Here is a 22,134-nt window from a genome sequence, read left to right as displayed (position 1 = left end):
TGAGGCAGTGTGGTAGAGTGGAAAGAGTCAGAAGAAATAAATTTGAAATCCAGCTTTGCCGTTCACTATCTGTGCAACATTAAGGAAGTCACCTCTCTGGGTTCCAGTTTTCTCATTTATAAAATGACTTCTCAGGTCCCTTCTACCCTAAGATCCTATGAATTTTAGTTTTCCAGTAGTTGTGTGACCTTGGGAAAGCCACTGAACCTCAGTCTCAGTTTCCTCATTTGTAAAACAGATATAATGCTTGCATTATTAATGCTGGCATCACAGAACTATTTGTCAGAATTGAATGAAAGTTTAACAAAAAAAAACTTCGAAAACCTTAAAGCCTGTATACACCCAGCACTTATTCCACATATTAATCTCCAGCAATGCATTATCCTGCCTGATACATTATTTCTGTCACGTGAGAGTTCTGTAATCTCCTGGGTTAGCTGTAAAAATAGAAGGTATGTTGTTGTAAGAATTAGGAGAAATCCAGCATCATAGGTTGAGTGGATCCCTGCCCACCTGAACTAAGCAAGCCCACGTTCAGAGAGTTTTCAAATCTACAAAGAGTGAGCCAAGTTTGACGGAGGGAGGCAGGTTAGCTGTTTCAGGCCATTGAGGTCTTGGAAGCAACACAGGTGTGCCCTGCTTTAAGAAAAGTAAGTGCATTGAAACATCAATTTACAACTTATCGGTTGTAATACCTATGCCCACAGAGAAAGGATTATTTTTTTCATCCTACACGTCAGGCTATATCTCACACTATCTCTTACATACAGAGCAGCCTAAAAGCTTTACTCCAGTTATAAGTTCTAATAGTTTAACTGCACTCAGACTTTTGGGACACCTGGTGTAGCCAACAATCCAATCAAATCAGGCTGTTTATCATCTCCTAAAGATGCCAATAGAATGTGTGCTCCTTGAGGGAAAGGATTCTTTTTTATATTAATTTGTCTCCCTAACACTTAAGTGCAGTTCCTGGCACACAGAAAGTGTTTAATAACAGTCTCTTAATTGATTGCTTGCTTCATATTTTCCTAGTTCTTCAGTTCTTGGTTTATGATGTTTCCCCCATACGGGATGCCTTATACCACACCTCCACCTCTAGGAATTTTACCCATTCAAGGCTCAACTTAAGTGCAGCTTTCTCTATGGAAATTCACCCAATTCTTTCAGTTGGAAGTGAATTTCACCCCCCTCTGAATTCTTAGGAATACTTTGTTTGAATCTCTCTCATGGCCCTTAGAACAAATAGTCTTGGTGACTTATGCACATGTTAATTTTTCTACTAGATTATAAACTCCTTAACAACCAGGACTGTATCTCATTCATTGTTAAGTATGAGGCCCTGCCCAACAAATATGAAAGGACAAATTTAACCTTTCAAGAATTCATCTCTTATATAAGGGATATTACATGTAATGTTGACATCCAATTGATTTGAAAATACATATAGCCTGTAAAAATGCAAACAAAGCAAAAATGCAAACAAAGCAAACATAATCATGAATGGAGATTATTAAAAGCCACAAGACATCAAAAGACATAAGATCACTGACTAGAGAACGGTTTTTTTAACTTTTTTGTGTCATGGTCTCTACTGGCAGCCTGTTAAAGCCTTCAGGTTGTGCACAATATTAATTATTATTGAAATAGTTACCAAAAATTTTTTTAGTGAGGCAATTAGGGTTAAGGGACTTGCCCAGGGTCACACAGCTAGTGAGTGTTATGTGTCTGAGCCTTGATTTGAACTCAGATCCTCCTGACTCCAGGGCCAGTGCTCTACCCACTGCGCCACCTAGCTGCCCCCTCAAAATATTTTTAGAAAAAAATTCACTGACTCCAGGTTAAGAATCCCTGGACTCTTTAGGCACACTCTTTAAATCAGCTAGGGACTTTTTGATGTGGAAGTTGAAATAATCAGAAGAACTAAACTTTAAAAGTGGGTGACTGGAGAGAAATTTGGGCAATATATCTTCAGTACTATAATGGGGAGGGGAAAAGTGGTGTAGAGGATACCATTAAAGATAGAGAATGCCATAAAGGTGGAAAATACCATTTGGCAGAGAATCCCGAATCACAAATCTCAAATCATATTTTCAATCATCTTCCCTGTAGGTTTGAGGTCACATTGCAACACATTCAAAAATGCCCAAACTCAAAAAATTCATTTAATATAGGTTGACTTTGTCCTCATTCATGAGAAGGGAGTGTAAAGAGTTACTGATAAAAAACATCTTATCTCACATTTTTCATTTACAATATCACAACAGCAAGACCTTTTAGTTTGTTTGTTTCATCCCAGAGTAGTTTTATTAGGGAATCCTGCCACCATGTTGACATACAAAACAATTTCCATGTTGACATAGAAATGTGAAATTCACTGTACAAAGATAAGGCTCGAATCACAGGTACTTGTACCCCCAGATCTTTAGTTATTCAATGAAGTAATCAACAATTCATATTTTATTCTTCCCAGAGCTGTGTTTATAAATATCAGACAAACCACAAAATATATTCCAAATACATAACATTTTACAAGACAGTTCAAAGCACAGACAGAAATACACAACATTTAACCTACAAATTCTTTATGATCCAACTTTCATTAGCACTGACACCAAGAGTTTGTGTGTGTATATGTATATCTCTCATTTGTGTGTGCATATATATCCACAGATGTATACGCAATAGTTATCACTAACAAATTAAATACTTAGTGAGTTTAAACCCACTACAACACCTACAGGGAAAAGCGAATGAATACTAGAAATGTCCATGCAAGGTAAAATGAGAACCAGTATGTATATGAAATATGTATCATTACCATGTGTACAAATACACATATAAAGACATATATATATATATAAAAACACACACATACAGAAAACATAGTCTATACATATACTCACACACTTCCCTTTCATCTCCAACCATATCTTGTACTGTTCATTTCCAGAAGTAATCTTGTCTTTATTTGGCCAGCCAATGGATGACAAAAATTTCCCCAATAAGCCTAATATTATCTCCAAGGCTCTATAATGCAACACTCAAGTTTTACATTCAAGAATCCCAGTCCTAGCTTTTGTTGTCATTATATAAACTCATTGGATTCTTAATATCCCAACCAATCTGTCTATTCACAAACACATATGTTCACTATGGGATTCTATTCAAGAGAAAGGGGATATTTAGCTGGAGTTTTTTAATCTGTATTTGTTACTATTTAAACATATCTTCCTTAACATTGATCAATACTCTGAGGAATAGGATGTAAGACATTAAATAATAGTGTGGTGGGGAAAAAATAGGAAGAAAAAATAGTTCAGTAGATTTCACTAGAGCATAGTCATTTCAGAGACTCACAAATAGCTTTATAATATGAATCAATATGAAAAAGTAGGAAGAAATAAAATAAATTAATGAAACATTACTTTCCAAGTTTGTTACTTGCAAAACTCTCAAAGACAGCAAATGGAGAAAGGTTGGAGGATCAGAGAATTAAGGTACATCATATTATTGGATTTTTGTATATTAATAGAAGGCATAATAAATTACTGAAATCATATGAAGAGTAGCATTGAAATTTAAGGTTATAAATCCTAATATAGCTAATTTAATTCAAATTATTTAAATTATTTCAGACCCAAGTAGAGAAAGGCTACCTTTCAAATCCAATTTGCAAAATCAGATGTCTAAATGAGGCATCCAGAGCCTTCAGTTTGGGCTCTTAGCACCAAAAACCAGGCTTATATGTATACATACATATATATATATATATATATATATATATATATATATATATATGCCCAGATAAAAAAATTACAGAGCAATTTTGAAAAATGTGCTCATGGTAAATTTAAAGGGTCAATAGAGTTTCACAGAGTCCATAAGTTAACCAACCTCTTTTTAAATGAGGCTCACATTATAGAAAAAGCTCCAAGATGGAGGGGTGGGGGGAGGGAGAGGGAGTCTTTTATAAACCAAACGCAATTATTTTGTGTCATTTACTTTGTGAGGGACTATAGTTCTTGCAATCGGGACATATTCTCTCAGTGGTAAGACAACAAACCCCACAACCATGGTTTAAATACTAATAAGAAGGGTACTAAACCAATTTTTCTCCCTTATACGGGAGAATAGTTCCCATGGGGCCATGGAAACATTTCCGTCTAAAAGATCCTACACTGTAAAAAAAAAAGGAATGCTACTACATGCATGACAATTCTTCCATATCCTCCATGTGAACCCTGTCCGCTCACAGACAGACTTGAAAGAATCAAAGTTAGGGTTGTATAAATTGTATTGCAAGCTGCATCTCTAATCCTACAGGGTAACACTATCACACATGGAAAAGTCTCTCTCTCCCTGTCTCTCTCTTTCTCTCTTTCTCTCTCTCTCTCTCTCTCTCTCACACACACACACACACACACACACACACACACACACACACACCTCTCTTCCCTCCAGTGACTCCCTGGAATTGGTTTCATAGAACCATAATGAAAAAAATGAGGAACCAAGATACTTACCTTATAGTTCCCTCCCTTTTTTTTCTGAAAATGCATTTGTAATAATACACATATCTATCAACTCTGATTTCATGCTTCATTCTTTTAAATCATCATATAATCTACATCTTCCATGCCTTTCTTAAAGTTAAACTTCTACCACTCACCTACCATGTCCTGGCTAGAAATTCTTTTGGGGGGGGGGCTACATTCTAGTCCTTCTTCCCTTTCTCTCTTGTTATGTACACAATGTACAATTAGCTTGGGGATCCATTGCCCTCTTAGGAATCACTTTCACTCTCTTCCAATGACTTTCCGCTGCATCAGCTGAGATAGAAGATAACAGGATACAGGTAAAGTGACTAGTCATATTGTCAATGATATTGTCTCCCTACATTTTAGAAGGAAGATATTCAGAAACAGATTACTGGAGCAACTTATGTCATATTTCATAGAAGGTGTTGCTGTTTTTTAAATTAGTTATATTCTCCATTCTATCTTCTGTTTCCTAAACTTCCTATATTATTCTCCTAACAGTTTGCTATCTCATACGCAGGTATAACAAATTATAGAACTGTCCAGCCAAAAATATTTTTTTTAAAAACAAATCACTGCCAAAACATTAAAAAAATTCCCCATGTGCCACTTGTGCATTAATCTTACAATCTGTACACTTAAATAACTTCAGAAGACTTCTTTTGCTAAAAATTTACCAAAATATTTTGAACACATAAAAATATTTTTAAAAAAAACAACAAAAACCCAGCATAAACTTTGCTTGTATAGGCATTGGTTAGAAGAGATTGTTGCACTAAGGAGTATATTCAAAAACACTTCCCTCCGATTTTACTAAAATGCAGGTTCTGAACCTTACAGCTTATAATGCTACAAACTTTTTAAAAAAAGCAAAAGTTAGCTCTGCATAATGTTCTATGGTACAGTAGGTAAGCAGTAAGCCTTAAATGCAATAAAAATAAATATCTTGTTGGTTACTTACATAGGGCCACCGTTCTGGCCTATAACTAAAATAATGTTTTATTTGACTTTTAATTTACTTAAGTGTATTGAATTATGAAAAGCTAACTTAAGGAGTTGAACAGTCTGTTATATATGGAACAAGAATGAAAATAGCTACCTGCTGATGGCCCCATGACCTTTCTACAAACCAAGCAATTGCTAAAAGAAAGAAAAAGAAAAGAAAAAAAAGGAAGAAAGAAAAATCACTAGTATTGAATATAGCCCTTAGTCACATAATATGTTAACTTTATGAGCAACCCAACAAGTAGAGGATAAAGTTTATTTTTCTTGCCACCCACTCCTTGAGGGGACAGTAATATTCATAGTGGAACTGTTCAAATTCTGGTGTCTGACGAATTTCACAAAGAAAGGACAGATCGATGCCTGACTCCAAAAGGACGAGGAGAAGAGGGAACACAAACAGTAACAGTCCCAAACCTACGACAAGGAGCCTGGAGAAACTCTTCACGAAGGGGTTCACCTGGATGTTGCCTGTCAAAATGTCATAGCTCCATGTCAGGGCTCTCCGTGCCTCCTTGAGTTCTTCTTCCTCAGCCATCAAAAAGGCATTTTCATCTGCTTCCAGGTCCTCAAATGAATCAGTGTCTTCTCTTTCCAACTCGAGCCTCGAAGGACAGTCAAAGAGCATGTCGATCTCATCCTCATCAACTGGGGTGGGAAGCAGGCTGGCACTTGGGTTGTAGACCAGCTCTGAGATGGTCAAGGGTTCCTCTTTGATTTTCTCCTCCTGCTCCCTTGAGAAGTCCCCATACTCTCCACTGTTCTTTATTGGTGAGCTAGATATCACAGGGGCTGAGCTGTCATCTTCTCTCAGCAATGGAATACCTGCCAAGAGAAATTTATTTTTTTTTTAAACTTGAGTATCTTTCTAACATTTCTATGCTAATGGCAAAGAGGGAGAGAACATATCCTAGTGACATCTTCACTTTAGCAGGAAGGCCTGTACTACTAAGTCCAAAAGATAACTTACTAAGTTCACAATACAAAAAAGCATGTTTGTGTGTAATCATAACTAGACAGGAAACTCTAATTCACAAACCTCTGATCTCAGCAAGACTTTGAAATTCTAAGGCAAATGATTAGAGAAAGTTGATATATTTAGAGCTGGGAGGGATATTAGAAACCATCAAATCTAAACCCCTCATTTTACAGATGAGAAAACTGAGGCTTATAGAGGTTATAGGATTTGCCCAGCATTGCACAGCTAGGAAGTATCACAGGGGGGATTTGAACTTGGGTCTTTCTGATTGCATGTCCTTCAGTTCAATCTGTGTTACATCAGGAAGATTCAGGTTCAAATTCTACCTGTGACCCTACGCTTAACCACTTAACCACCTCCGAAAAATGATGGGGTTAGATTCAAGGGCCTCTAAGATCCTTTACATCTCTGAATCTCCAATTATATGATAGGTCTTCATTCTGAAATGGACAGTATTCTATTTGCAAAAGTCTTCCCAACCATCTGATAAAGTATATCCAAGGGGGACCTAGAGGTACCATGGAAAATCAGCATAAGCTATAATTTAACATTTCAACACAGTTATGGCAATCTCCATTTCATATTTTTCAACCTCATTTCCCATGAAGAAGTCCCCACAATGGGCATAAAGAAATATCATATAGTCATTATGGCAGTCAAAGTAACTGCATAAATTAAGGAACCATCTGGCTATTTCATTCATCTACACTTAGCCAAAGTCCAGAAAACCATTCGACTTTTACTAGCTATAACAGTGACTCCTTATGTGAATTAAAGACGCTCTTTAGCATTTCACTATCTAAAAAATGAATAGGTTTTACTGGAAGTATATGTAAAGATCTTTCTAAAATCATCACATAATATTTCCTAATTTCTAGTATCTTCATGATCCTAAGAAGCTTCAGTAAAAAGAGCCTTCCTAAAGAAAAGCATAATTATTATAATAAATCTTAAGAATTTTCCATCATTCTATAACCAATCATAACATGAGAGTAACCCAAAGGAAGAAATTTTTCAGAGTGAAGGGGAAAATGTAAAGAATTGTGATTTGCAGTGTGGAAATGTATAACATCTCTAAAATCTAAAAGTTTCATACCATTTGGACATAGGTCAGTGTTGTTATCCAGCTTATAAAAGAGGATAAGGCAAACTTGACCCAGGAAGAAAATATTTCTTCCTTTTTTCCTTTGCCACATTCTATGATCTAGCCCAATTAGTCGTCTCTCTGTTGTTCAACATCCCATCTCCCGTATTCATACTTTGACAATGGTTTTCCCCTGTGCCTGGAATGCACTTCTTCCTCACCAATCCCTTATTTCCTTCAAAACTCTGTTCAAGTGCCACTTTCTACATGAAACTTTTCCTGTTTCCCCTTAGCATTTAGTGCCCTCTTCCCCCCGACTCAAAAAATGACTTCGTATTTATTCTGTATAGGTGTACATGTCATCTTCATCAACAGACTGTAAGCTTCTTGAGTGCAAGGACCTTTTTATCTTTGATTTTGTAAGGCTCATCACCTAGAGCCATACCTGGCATCTAGCAAGCACTTAATAAAATATTTGTGGATGACTATGAAGATAAAAGTGAGTATATCATGGCCTAGGATCTTAGATTTAGAGCTAGAAGGGACAGTCTAGATCATTTAATCCATCCCTCCTCTCTGGCCTGAGCTCACTTTTCTTCTCTTATTGCTTTTCACCACTTTGTTCACCCAAAGTTACTCCCTCATACCATCCGCATGGTCCCTTCTCAACATTATTCCTTATCAAGGTCTCGATCCTTCTCGATGTGATCCTCTCACTCAATTATACTGCCCCTCTCTGACCCCTGTTTTCTTTCCCCTGTAAAAGAAGAATGGGAGTAATCTGCAGTTTTCAGACTCAGTTAATTTGACTGGACCTTAATTGCTGAGTAAGAATCTGAGGTCCTGGTTCTTGCTCATTCTACAGAAGAATAAGGTACATAAATCAAGAAAGAGGAAAGTCAGACATCAAGCCAGGGGCAGGGGGGAAAAACAGTGAGAGAGAGAGAGAGAGAGAGAGAGAGAGAGAGAGAGAGAGAGATTTAAATGGCTTATTGTTTCAGATAAAAAGCTTATTAACTATTGACAGGATACAAGAATAGACGTTAACATATTTTGAATGGATGGCTGTACATTGCAGTAATTTTAGAGATTAAAAGTTTCACTACATATGATGTCAAGAGAATGTGAAAGTGGCCCTCAACATGTTGGAGAGGCCACCAATAGCAAACTTATGGAAAAATGTGGACAAGAGCTTCATAGGACGACCACTCATGAATAAATTTAGGTCTGCATCACTGGAGGGAACATCCATATTAGTGAAATCACAGATCCTGTTTGTGGATTGACTGGTAAGAAGACATTCCATGGAATTATAACAGCCAACCCAACTTATTCAAACAAAGTACTGACTCTGAAAAATGGAAAATGGATAAAATATATTGACTGTAAGTATCACTGTTTCTTAGATAAATTTAAATAATCATCAAGAGTTGCCACAAGTCATCTAAAATAGCCCCTAAACTGTCTCATTCAACAAACACTTAACATAGTTGCTAAGAGGAGAGCTATTGTAACTAAAGGCAAAACTGCTTGAGAAGTATGAGCTTATTTATAAGACTTTATAGAGGAAACTCAATCAATCAACGAGCATTTACTAAGGAGCTACTATGCACCAGGCATTGTGTTGGGCACAAAGATAATACAAAAGTAATAGGTAATACAAAGACAAAAGGACAACAGTCCTTGCCCTCAACAAGCGCATATGTAGCCTCATGTCATTTCTTGGGGTGACACAATGGTTTTGATCTGGTATTATAACTTGCAGTTCTCCAAACTGATGAGATTACAAGTTTGGATGGATGTACTCTATGATCTAGTGACATCAGACTCCTTGATGTTCCTTTAACAAGATACTCTATCTCCTGGCTGGGCATTTTTGCCAGATATCCGCCATACCTGAAATGTTCTCCCTCATCTCCACCTCCTGGCTTCCCTGGTTTCCTTCAAGTCCCACCCACAGTACCATCTTCTACAGAAAGCCTTTTCCAATCCCCTTTATGTTTAGTGTCTTCCTTCTGATGGTTATTTCCAATTTATCCTGTATGTAGCTTGTTTGTACACAATTATTTATATGTTGTCTTTCCCATTAGAGTGTGAGCTCCTTGAGAGCAGGGACTGTCTTTTGCCTTTTTCTTTTTCTTGTATAAGTGCCTAGCATATAGGCAGGTGCTTAATAAATGTTTATTAATTGGACTGACTAATTGTACCACTTCACAAAAGAGTAAAAAGCAAAGCAGAGGAAAACAAATCTCCACCATGTCTTACCTAAGGCTCAAACAAGCCAGATCACCCTAGAAACATTTACAGATGAAAGAGAGAGGATAATAAATATATACAAAATGGAATAGATATGTCAGCATTCTTCTAGTGATCTAGTCTCATCATTAATTACAATAAAACTGCTACATTATTATTCTGCCACCCCTCTACACAATGCCATATGTGGAAACTGAAGTGGCTATTGAAGAAGGTGAGAGAGAGTTGACCAGACCTGACCAAAAACAGGAAGAAACAAAATCCATTCTAGGTGACACCCAACCTCATGATTTTTAAGGTTATCTCAAGCTAGAAGATTACAAAAGAAAGATGGAAGTCTTACCCTCAAGTTATACTGATCTATATTACTAATTTCCATGTCCATAAGATCTCATATGAATATGATCTATGTGTGTACTGAGAGATCATTTATGAAAATAGGAGGAGGTAACTGGGAGGTTTTCATAACCATTTTTCTATAGCAGATTACATTCCCACAGTTATACTATCACTATTAACTACGACTACTGATGATGATGATGATGATGATGATGATGATGATGATGATGATGATGATTTTAACTAACATTTATACAGAGCTTACTACATGCCAGGCACTATGCTAAGTAAGCACTTTACAATTATTACCTCATTTGATCCTCACAACAACCGCAGGGATGTTTAGAGAACCCAAGATCCCACTCTACTTACTGTTTGTTGATTCCAAAAAAATAGACCCAGAAAAGCAACACAGAACCTAAAAGGCTCTCTTGCAGCAAGACTACACGTGTCACAATCATACAAAATTCCTCGATAGATGCAATCTAAGTAATAAGTTAGTTCAACAATCCTCTAGTTACCAGAATCACAATCAACAAACAGCAAGCAAATAATAAGTGCCTATTGCATGCCAAGCACTGGACTAGGAGCTGGGGATTAAATACAAAAAAAAAAAATAAACCAATTACTCTAGTAAAAACCACGCATTCTAAGGAAGGGGACACAGAGTCTCAGAGATGGATGGGAGCTTAGAAGGCATCTAGTCCAATCTATGCATGTATCCGTAATCCTTTCTACAACATTCCCAACAAGAAGTCATCTGGTTTTCTCACAGAGACTTCTACTGAGGAAAATCCATTAACCTCCAGATATAACTCCTTCTACTTTGGGATATATCAAAGGAAAGAAGATATAAAATAAGGGAGCTACAAGCTTGCCTAAAACATTGCTAGCTTCACAAGGATGTCCTACACAGAATTAATAGCAGCTAATTTACAATTTCTCAATCTACCTTAGCTGATGGGCTTTCCCCCCACTAGCACACATTTAGTTACCAACAAATGACTAGAAATGGAAAATTAGTAGCGTTAGTCTTACTGCTTCTGGAATGTTTGACAGGCTTCACTTGATTTCATCGGTGTGTTAAAAATATAACTAAGTAAATGTGCTAAACAAATTTCTACAGCTCACCTCCTGAATAATTGTTTTGGAAGGAAGATTATAAGGAATTAGGAAAACAAGGTGACAGTTTTTACATCAATTATGCAGCTCCATAATTCAGATTGAAGTAATTCCTCATGAATTGGAATAACAGCAATCAGAGGAATGCTGACAAGGAAGATAAGCCAATTATTACTGACAGCTTATATTACTGATGAAGTCTTTGTACTATATTCTATTGCATGAAGCAAATGCTAGAAGCTCCTTCTATGAAGAAAAACGAGCAATGGTAAGTAATGCAAAAATAGGCATTGATGTCAAAATGCTTGCCCAGCCTGTCCATTTATTTATTTTGGCCAGTCTAGTGAGGATGTTACTCCCAAAACCTAATGAGGAAGATAGTTGACAGAACAGTACCACGTATTTATATAGTATTTTGCGATCTCTCTCTCAGTATTTATATACATATATATTTGTATGTATGTATGTGTGTATGTATGTATATATATCAAACACACACACACACACACACACACACACACACACACACACACATATATATATATGCAGAGAGAGAGAGAGAGAGAGAGAGAGAGAGAGAGAGAGAGAGATTGCCCAATGCAATCTCAATATAATTTAGACTGCAAACCCCTTGAGGTCCAGGATTATCTCTATTTTTTTATATTTGTATCCAGTATTTACCACAGAGCCTGGCACACATTTATTAGGTGCCTAATAAATATTTATTGACTGAATGACTAAATACAACCCTGTGAGGTGGATAGGTGCGAAGTATCGGTAGATTCACTTTACAGATGAGGAAACTGACACAGAGAGATAAAGAGAATGCCCCACAGTCACACATGTATTGTAATAACCAATCTAAAATTCTGTAAGTCTGAATATAGATCAATCCCAGAAATCCCAGCAGTGATTAGGCTATAGTAAAGTACCTCTAATTTTATTTAGTCAAGGAAAAATAACTTGTCTCTTACCTATTAAAGGAATGGTTCCCTATTTGTACTATATGTTTAAAATAGCTTTGAGGTTATGAATCCAGGAAAATTAGAGTCAGAAAACCTGAGTTCAAACTCAGTCCCAGACACACACACTTGTTGTGTAAGCTGGGGAAGTCATTTAATTTTTGCCTGCCTCAGTTTCATCATCTATTAAATAGGGATTCATAATAGCACCTACCCCCATGTTTGCTCTGAGAACAAAATGAGATTATATTTGTAAAGCACTTTGCAAAATTTAAGTGCTACATAAAAGTTAGCTATTATTATATAAGTGATTACAATGAACATAAGAAAAATACTTCAAACTACTAATAATAAAATTACAAATTAAAACAACTCTGAAGTTCTAGCTTATACTCCTTAATCAGAAAGGCAAAGAAAACCAAAAAAGGAAAATAACAATTGATGCAGGAGCTACTAAAAGGTGAGCACACTCTATTGTTGGCAGAGCCATGAAATGGCCCAACCATTCTGGATGTGGAACTATACCCCCAAATTCACCAAACTATGCACATACTTTGGCTCAGCAATACTGCTATTAGAAACGTACTCCAAAGTGACCAAAAACAGAAGGAAAGAGCCCATATATACAAAAATATTTAAAGCAGCTCTTTTGTCGTTGTACCAGATAACTAGAAACTAAGGGGAATTGCTCAATAGACCATGATATATGAATGTAATAGAATAATTATTAAGCTGTAAGAAATGACCAAAAGAATAGATTCAGAAAAACCTGGAAAGACTTGTATGGAGTGATTTAGAATAAAGTGAGCAGAACCTGGGAAACAATCTAAATATTAACTACATTAACATAAAGGAAAACAACCCTGAAAGACTAAAGAACACAGTTGAATGTAATGACCAATTGAGATTTTAGAAGACTGATGATAAAATATGCTTCTGACTGGCAGAGAAGTGATAGACTAAAGATGTACAGTGAGACATACATTTTCAGACACAACAAGTCAATGTATAAATTTGTTTTAAATCACTATACTTATTTATCACCTTTATTTTATGAGAAAAGGGTTGTACGACAGAGTTTGGAGGGAGAGGTAGTGATAATGACATAACAAAAGAAAAAAAGGAAAGACACCATTGAAATATTAAAAAATAAACAGAGAAAAGCAGAAGGAAGTTTAGTAAGGGACACAGCATAAGCAAGCAGTGGAGGCACTATCTTGTCAAATTTAATATATACTTTTTTTTTTAAACCAAGCTGAATGTAATAAAGATTCACAGTTTCATATGTATTTACTTTTTCTGCTCTTATACGGAAATGTTCATGTTTGTTGACATTTATTAAGGTCCTAATGAAAAGAGAATATATATAATATATAAATATGAGCAATACATATGTATATATATTATATATATATATAAAGATGAGCAATATATGTATGTATATGTGTATATATTTATAAAAATATAAATGTGCATATGTATTTATACAAATACATATGTATAAGAATGTGATGTCCTTGAAAGCAGGGGTTATTTTTGCTTTGTCATTGTATTTCCAGTGTCTAGCAACATGCCTAGCACGAAGTAGGCTCTTAATAAATGCCGTTTCAATTAAATTGAGGAAGAAAAAGAAAAGTAAGTGAATGGAACTAGTACCTGAGCTCTGGAAAGGAATCAATATTTAATGGGTCTTCTTTAAGTGATCTGGAGCCCATAAACATTCTTTAAATAAGAACTTAATGAGAAGTTCGACAGAAAACCCAGGAAGGGAAATTCAGTCTAGTGAAATAGAAGAAATCAGACTCAACAAACCAAATGATGTCAGCTGTCATTGAGGAAACCCAGAGGCTGGCACTATGCCCAGATACTACGCTCATGGAGCCCAGGGCAAAAGATGGAGAATCCCTTCACCAAAAGGGCAGAATAGGTCAGAAAGACAGTTAGGGTTTGAGAACCACTGACATCTTCAAAAAAGTAAAAGGCCTGAAGTCTAAGGGAGAAATCTTTGGAGATCAGCTGAGGGGGTTCTCTCTCATGATCAGGGAGCCAAGAGTGACAGTAAGACTTCGAAGAGGCATGAAGCCATGGAGAACATTGAAAAACAACAAGGAATATGGCTTTAAGGTCCTTGTGGAACAACCTGAAGGTCATGGGAGGATTCTCTGTGAATTCAACTAGAAAAGTTCCTTCCATGCATAAGGAACCCAGACCTAACATTGTGAAGCAATTTCTAAAGGAGCTCAAATTCAGATCAAACCAGATCTTCTCCGGATTAGAAGCCTTTCTAGGGGAGCCTAGATTATAATTAAAATCAAATAAGATTAGGACCAATTGATTTCTGGGGTCATTTCATTCAGCAAATGTATTTTAAGCACCTACTACGCGCATGACACAGTAGACTTCAGTCTATCCCTGGACTCACTGACATGTGTATTCTGGTCACGAAGTAAGTTCCTTGAGGGCAGAGACTGTTTTTTTTCCCTTTTTCTTTGTATTCTCAGCATCTTCCACAGTGCCTAGCACACAGTAAGTGCCTAATAAATGTTAGATTTATTGACATATTGATACAGATCATTACCCTTCCATACGGCCTATCCTGTGCAACTTTATTCACATCCTTTCATAAATTCACCACAAGGAATCCTAATGGGCTTGGGGTCTTTCTCCAATTCTTTTGACATGGTGTAAATTACCAATACATATGTGAATTGCCCATCAATTGTCTCCTTCCTATGTGACCATCTGATTTTCTTTTTTCCCCTAGTCATACATTTCTCTGATGGCATTCTTTACTAAGCATACAGAGACAAAAATCCTACAAAATCTAGAAAAAAAAAAACCTTTCCATTAGAGAATAAAGAAAAGAAAAGGAACTGGCCTGTCTTTCCCTACATTGATGCATTGATGTGGAAGGTCCCCCAAGGCATATATAAATGCATGCCTTTGCTAGCTTTCCTTTTTCTTTTTAACCTTTGAATGTTTGTTTGTTTGTTTGTTTGTTTTTTCTGTAGTGATAAACAGGGAAAAAACCTTCAAAAAGCCCAAAGGTCGGTGTATTGATATCAAAAAGTAGGACAGAATAAAAATGAAAGCCTCTGTCTCTTTCTACAGGAGGTTAGGCAGTGAGGCACCCAAATGGGGAAAAAGTTCTGATAACAAAAAGAGAGAGGAGAGTTACAGGAGAAAGAGAAACAGAGACAGGATAGGTCGGAAGATGGGAAGGTGAGAAGAAGAGACAGAGGAGGGAAGAGAGGAGATAGAATGTAGGAAAGAAAAAGGGGGGAGAGGGAGAGCCAGAAAGAGAAGATAGATAAGGGAAAAGGTCGAAAAGGGAAAGAAAGAGGAGAAAGAAGAAAGGAAGAGATAGAGAAAGAGGTAGGGAGAAATGAAGAGGAAAAGAAAGAAAATGAGAAAGAAAGGGAAAGAAAAAGAGATGGGAAAAGAGGAGAGCCACAGCCAGAAACATCATACAAAGCTTTGAAGTTTGCCATTGCAATAAAACTGGAGACACAGAAATATGTCAGATCTATAGCATCGTAGTCCGATGACAGTCAATGGGTCATCTGTGCTCCTGACACACAGCTCTGATAAAGGATGAGTGGAAAAGGAAGGCTTTGAATTGTCCAACTTCCCGTCAACACACATCATGTGGAGTTTGTTTTATGATTTTTTTTCCTATTTGTAACCTGACATTTTTATTATGCATCATCATTATTATTATTTAAGCAAGAGTTGCCTACAGGGAATAGCTTGCTTTGCATCAGACTCCTTTGGCCTTTTTCCCCATGCTAACAAGTATGGGGAAACATATAAAGAATGAGAATAAATATTCTGGATCTGTCAGTAGGGGCTAATGTATACTTTTGCTATTAGATATCTAATCATGAAGTGCTCCTTAGCCCACGGTGAGACCTAACATTTTGGATTTTAAAAATTGAGAACACATTCTTGCTGCTCACTGATTGTAAATTACCTTTTCAAACACAGTTTTCTTTAACTATTTATTATTGTTTGGCTTAGCAATGCCATTTTCAGAAAGCAGATTCTATTCTTGAATTAGAGGGGAGAGGGTTAAGAAAAGAAGATGGAGAACACTAAGGCAGGAGGTTATCCCTTTTTTCTGACAGGATTTGGAATATGTGTCCAAAGACAGTTTCGTAAGGGAGAAAAGGGGGTGGAAGGAAGAGTGCTATAGTCAGGAGTCTGTAGAAATGGGTTCCAGTCCCACCTCAGCTGGGAACTAGCTATGTGATCTTGAGAAAGCAACAAAAGGTTCTCTGGACCTCAGTCTCCCCATCTCTAAAACAAAGGCATTGGATTAGACAATCTCTAAGGACATTTCAAGTTATAATATTACTGTAAAACAGTGTGGTGAAGTGTGAAGACTGCTGAATTTGAAATCAGGAATCCTGGATTTGAGTCCCATATCTACCCCTGACTAGATATATAACTTAAGGGATAAGTCAATCTTTGACCCTCAGTTTCTTCATCTGTAAAATGGGGATAATAATATTTATACTACCTACTACACAAGGTTGTTATGGGGTAAGCACTTTATAAGCCTCAAAACATTATGGAAATCATTATCCACATATAAACTCTCTTATTTTTATTCTCTTGTTTCATCATGGACTATAACTGCTCATGGCAGCCTTGATACTATAGCTCACTAGCAGGTGGGATTTAAATTTGTTATTTTAAATTTATGTCCACTGATATCCTGGTAGGATGTATCTTAAAATCTCTGGATTTCTGCAAAGCTCAGTTCAAGCAACACCTTCTAGTGTAGCTTGCTTCCTCATGAGGCCTTTTCTGATGCCCCCAAATGCTAGTGCCTTTCCCTCCCAAAATTACCTTTTACTTATGTATTTTGCATCTACTTTGCATAGGCTTCTTCATTTATTTTTTTCTGCATATGCTTCTATATGAACATATTATCTCCCCTGATAGAATGTAAGCTCCATGAGAGCAGGAAATGTTTCATTTTTTGCCCTTGTATCCACAGTGCCTAGCACAGTGCCTTGCATATAGAAGGCACTCAATAGATGGCTGCTGATGGATAGATCATGGCACAGAAGTGACCTGGAGTTCTTCAAACTTATGCCTGCAAGAAACAAAATCTAACAGGTCCCAGCAATCTAGATAGTCTTTGAGTAAAAGCCTGGATATTAGACTGCATGTCTGTCAAATGAGGACCAGAATAGGTAAATTAAAAGAGGGTCCCAGCAAATTGAATACCAAGTGATGATTTTGAGAGGTCACAACAATTTATCAATCAAATAAACAAAAAGCATCTATGAAGTGATTACTACCAGAAATTATGATAAACTATGATTGTAGATAAAAAGAAAAAGCAGAAATAGTCCCTGCCCTCAAGCAGCTAACATTTTAATGTATAAAACAAACTAATAAGGAACATGAAGAGATTGTAATCTACCTCAATAGAGCAATCTTCTGAAGCACTGAAGCTTTATATTCAATAGGGAGGCTAGGAAAAAAGGGGACCCAAGAGACTAAATAATATATAGCGAATCCACAGCTTGTTAGAGTAAGAGACTTTTCTTCCTTTGGCCCTGTACCAGCAGAGGTAACAACAACAGCCACGTTGGGCTGATTGCCTCCTGGCAGAATCCCATGACTTCTGGCACAGGAACCCTCTGCGTGAGGGGAATGGTCCAAAGAATGGTCTCGGGGACATATCGTCCTCTGACTCTAGGTGTCAAAACCTAGCTCCCGGGTAAAAAGGTTCCATGCTCTGAAACAGAGAACAGCTCAGTCACAGACAAGCAAAACACCTTGGAGACACTACTGCCCAACAATTTCCCTAGCTACCACTCCTAGAGGGAGAGGGATCACTAGACTGCATAAATTCACATAAGAAATTCATTTAACCACTCTGGAAAGTAATTTGGAACTAGGCACAAAGAGTCACTAAGGTGCATACCTTTTGACCAAGTGATGCCACTTTCTATTCAACAAAAATAAAGATGCTGAACTCTGAGGAATGAAAAAAACCAATGGAGGTCCTAGAGAATAGAAAATGAAACATGCCTCCTTCCACATGAGAGACAGTAGGGATACTACTCAAACAAAATATTGTCTACATTGTCTGATACAGTCACTGTATCACATATTTTTACTTAACTATTTCCATGTTTTCCCCCAAGGGAATATTAAAGCATAACCCATATTAAAACCAGAGACCAAAGTCAGAGGGAAAAGACTTTCCAGGTTCCCCTCTCCTCCCTCTCTAGATATCTCCTCATCCCCACCATCAGCCTACTCTCCACCCTTCAGCCCTTTCCTCTGAGGGCTGTATTTATGATGAGTCTCTGGACCAGACTAAAATTTCCTGAGGCAGCCAGGGCACACTCATTTCACTCTCTGCTCTACTCTTCACTATCTGTATTCCTCCACCTCGATGACAGTACCCACTTATGAGTATTTGCCCATCCCCCTCCTCTGCTTTCCAGCTCTCCATTATGTACTGTGCATTAAAATATGAGCTTCTTATATCTGTAACACAGAATAAGTGCTTGATAAATACTTTATCTATGTTACAATACTTTATCTATATTACAAAACAATTTGTAGAAGCTCTCCTTGTTGAGGCAAACGTCTAGAAACAATGGGATTCCCATCAGTTGAGGAACGGATGAATAAATTATGGTTTTCGAACGTAATGGGATATTATTGGGCTGCAAGAAATGATGAAAGGAACAGTTAAAGAGAAACCTAGAAAGACTTACATGAGCCGATGCAGAACAAATAAGAGAACATTCTATATAATAAAAATAACCTTGTCAAGAAAAGCAATTTTGAAAAACTTAATTCTGATCAACACAATAACTTGCCACGATTCCAAAGAACCAATAAAGGACACTACTCAATTGCGGACAGAGGGATAATAGATTCAAGATGCAGAATAGGAAATATATATTTTGACATGAAAAATATGTGGACTTTTTTTCTTGACTATGTTTCCTCATAACAAGGATTGTGTTCCTTTTTATATGAGGAGGGAGAACTTGGAAGAGGGAAGCTAGCAAAAATGAGGCAAAAAAGGGAATCATTGAAGCATCTTGGAAAATGCATAGAAAAGAAGTTGTGTTCCTTAGTTCAAAAGGAAACACAAACAAGAAGGATAGCTTTGAAAGTGATATGTCAAATTATTATATATTTTTCAAAAGAAAAGCAAGCAGTATGTAATAGAGATTTATAGTGTCACATATAGTCTTCTTTTTCTGTTCTACTTTATATGAGGAAATGTTTTCTCTTTTTCTGGTGTTAAATTCAGAGTAAATTTTTTTTTAAAAAATGAATAATAAAAGTAACCTGGAATGTCAAAACAATCCAAAAATGCTCCTTTACTACTCTGGCAATCCTCACCTGGTTCCTTCTCTTACTCTGTTCTCATATGCAATCACACTGTGAATGATGCATTAATATCAACCTGTATTCTGAAAATATACCAACCCCATATACTCTGTTTCTTTCTCTTAGCTCTCTTTTCTCCCACAACTGCTGATATAAATGTCCATGCAACCAACATAGTTCAGGCACCAATAAAGAGATCCAGGGTCAACTGCTCACAGGTCCACCTATACTCTTCTACAAACATGTCTTGTTACACATCCTTCTCCTACTGTGCTAAAAGCCATGCTCTGACCTCTTTACCTGTGACTCTCTTTTGGAGATAGAGAGCTGAAGAAAAACACCTGGAATTGCAGAAAGTTCAGGCCTAGATCAGAAGAACACTAAATATATAATGATGATATGATAATGATGAAAATAGACTATTTTGATGAAATACTGTCAGGGATGAGATGTAAATTTTCAATTCAAAAACAGTAAGTACTACTATGCTCAAGGCACATGCTAAGGGCTGAGGGACATACAAATAAATATAACTAATATATACATAACACCTTAAAATTTGCAAAGTGCTTAAAATATTTACCTAATTAGATTTCAGGTAAAGGTACTGGAAGAGTTTTGCAAAAGACAGAAATAGTGACATACAAAGGGGAAGAAGCCATGGTGAATACAAAATAAAGCACTCCATGCCTTAGAAACACTCTAACAGAGATGCCATGCCCTGTTAAGGGCCAAGTGGCTGAGCACTGCCCCAGACCCAGCAGGAGCCCAACATCTGAGCAATCTGTCCAGCCTAGCCCAACAGCCCAGAGGCAGAACAACCTGCCCAGACCAGTATGGCAGCAGCTGCCCAGAAGCACAGAGTTGCCCCTTCCCAGTCCAGCAGTTGACCAGCAGCCAAGTGACCTGCTCAGCACAGCCCAGTAGTGGATTGACCTGACCGGCAGAGATACCACGCCTGGCCAGGAGCAAGCCCAAGTCAATAGTAGAGTGACTGGCCCAACACCCTGCACCACTATAAACTTCACAAAGAGTCCACAGGGAAATAAAGGGGACCAAGGCCCTGTTCTTCCAGAGTTGTGAGTTGTCTTGGCCATCTATCTATGTTTATATGCTCCTTACATATGTGCTTTAAGTCCATGCCTACCCTTTCCTATGGAATAGAGATGTATTTATGGGATAGTATGCCCCAGCTTTGGTGGGGGCAGGGAGAGGAGGGATTAAATAAAAAATATTTTTTTTAAAAAATAAAAACATATTTTACTCCATTATTGTTCTTGCCATACCATTTGAGTAAATGCTTTTTTCTAAAAAGCTACCCAAATGTACTGACTGAATGTTAACAGGAAGCACACTGGTGAAGTCTTGAAAGCCATACTCTTAGGAGGACATGCACTCACAGGGTCAACCTTAGAACCTGGGGCAACAGCCACCCTTCTGCCAGTACCAGTGTTAAGTGGAGGTCGAGAGGGAGTGCTGCATCCTTTACACAGAGATTTAGGGCAAGGTACCTCAAAGACCATCCATCATTTCATAGGAAAGAACTTCGAAAGTTGTTGCTGACCTTGGAGTCATGGGACCTGAGTCTAAATTTCAGCTCAGACATTGACTGGGCGTGTGACTCGAGACATCACTTTGTCTCTCAGGACCCTAGTTTCCTCATGTATAAAAATGAGGGCGTTGGACTAGATGTCTGAGGTCCTTTTAAGATGCATATATATGATCCTATGGTATCCTCTGATTCTCACAACCACCGTGTTAGGTAAAGTATAACTATCTCTATTGTACAAATGAGGAAACAGAGGCGTAGGGAAGTTGCTTGCCCAGCACGTACCAAGAGATGGGATTTGACTCATCTCTCACTGACACCTCACCCAGAAATGAACTTTGTGAGGATTCTCTAGAGAAAGAAAGGAGGTTACCAGGGCCCCACTCTTCAGGGTTGTGAGCTACCTTGACTATGTACATTTCCCTACAAACGGATCTCACTACCCTTTCATCATTAAGTTCATACCTACTCTTTCCCCCAGGGTTTCCTGATTCCAAGTCCAAATGTACATGCTCAAAGATGAATAGGTATAATCCCTGCCATCATGGACCTTATAATACAATATAGTAGGTGGGAAATGTACACAAGGAACTATCATGCAACATAATAATAAGAATTCACATTTAAATGGATCTTCAAGGTTTACAAAGCATGTTGTTGTTGTTGAGTTATTTCAGTAGTGTCCAACTCCTCGTGACCCCATTTGGGGTTCTCTTGGCAATGATACTAGAGAGTGGTTTGCCCCTTCCTTCTCCAGTTCATTTTACAGATGAGGAAACTGAGGCAAGCAAGGTTAAGTGACTTGCCCAGGGTCACACAGCTAGTAAATGTCTGAAGTCACATTTGAACTCAGATCTTCCTTACACCAGGCCGAGCATTCTATCTACCGCGCCACCTCACTGTCCTCATAAAGAGCATCATGTGTA

General features: G+C 37.4%; 1 protein-coding gene across 2 annotated transcripts in view; it reads right to left on the bottom strand.

Annotated features, from left to right (window-relative positions):
- Positions 1–2,277: 2,277 nt before the first annotated feature.
- LOC114025952 (FERM domain-containing protein 3) overlaps positions 2,278–22,134 on the bottom strand; it is a 335,752-nt gene continuing 315,895 nt past the window's right edge. For both annotated transcript variants that reach the window (XM_027839493.1, XM_027839494.1), the window contains one exon: positions 2,278–6,365. In XM_027839493.1, coding sequence (XP_027695294.1) covers positions 5,767–6,365 — 599 coding nt within the window. In that variant the 3' untranslated portion in view covers positions 2,278–5,766. The remainder of the gene's footprint in view (positions 6,366–22,134) is intronic.

The sequence above is a fragment of the Vombatus ursinus genome, unplaced genomic scaffold (assembly GCF_900497805.2).
Source record: "Vombatus ursinus unplaced genomic scaffold, bare-nosed wombat genome assembly UNPS02014832.1, whole genome shotgun sequence".
NCBI classification, from domain to species: Eukaryota; Metazoa; Chordata; class Mammalia; order Diprotodontia; family Vombatidae; genus Vombatus; species Vombatus ursinus.
Note: the sequence above shows the minus strand (reverse complement) of the source record. Positions and strands in the feature narration are given on the sequence as shown.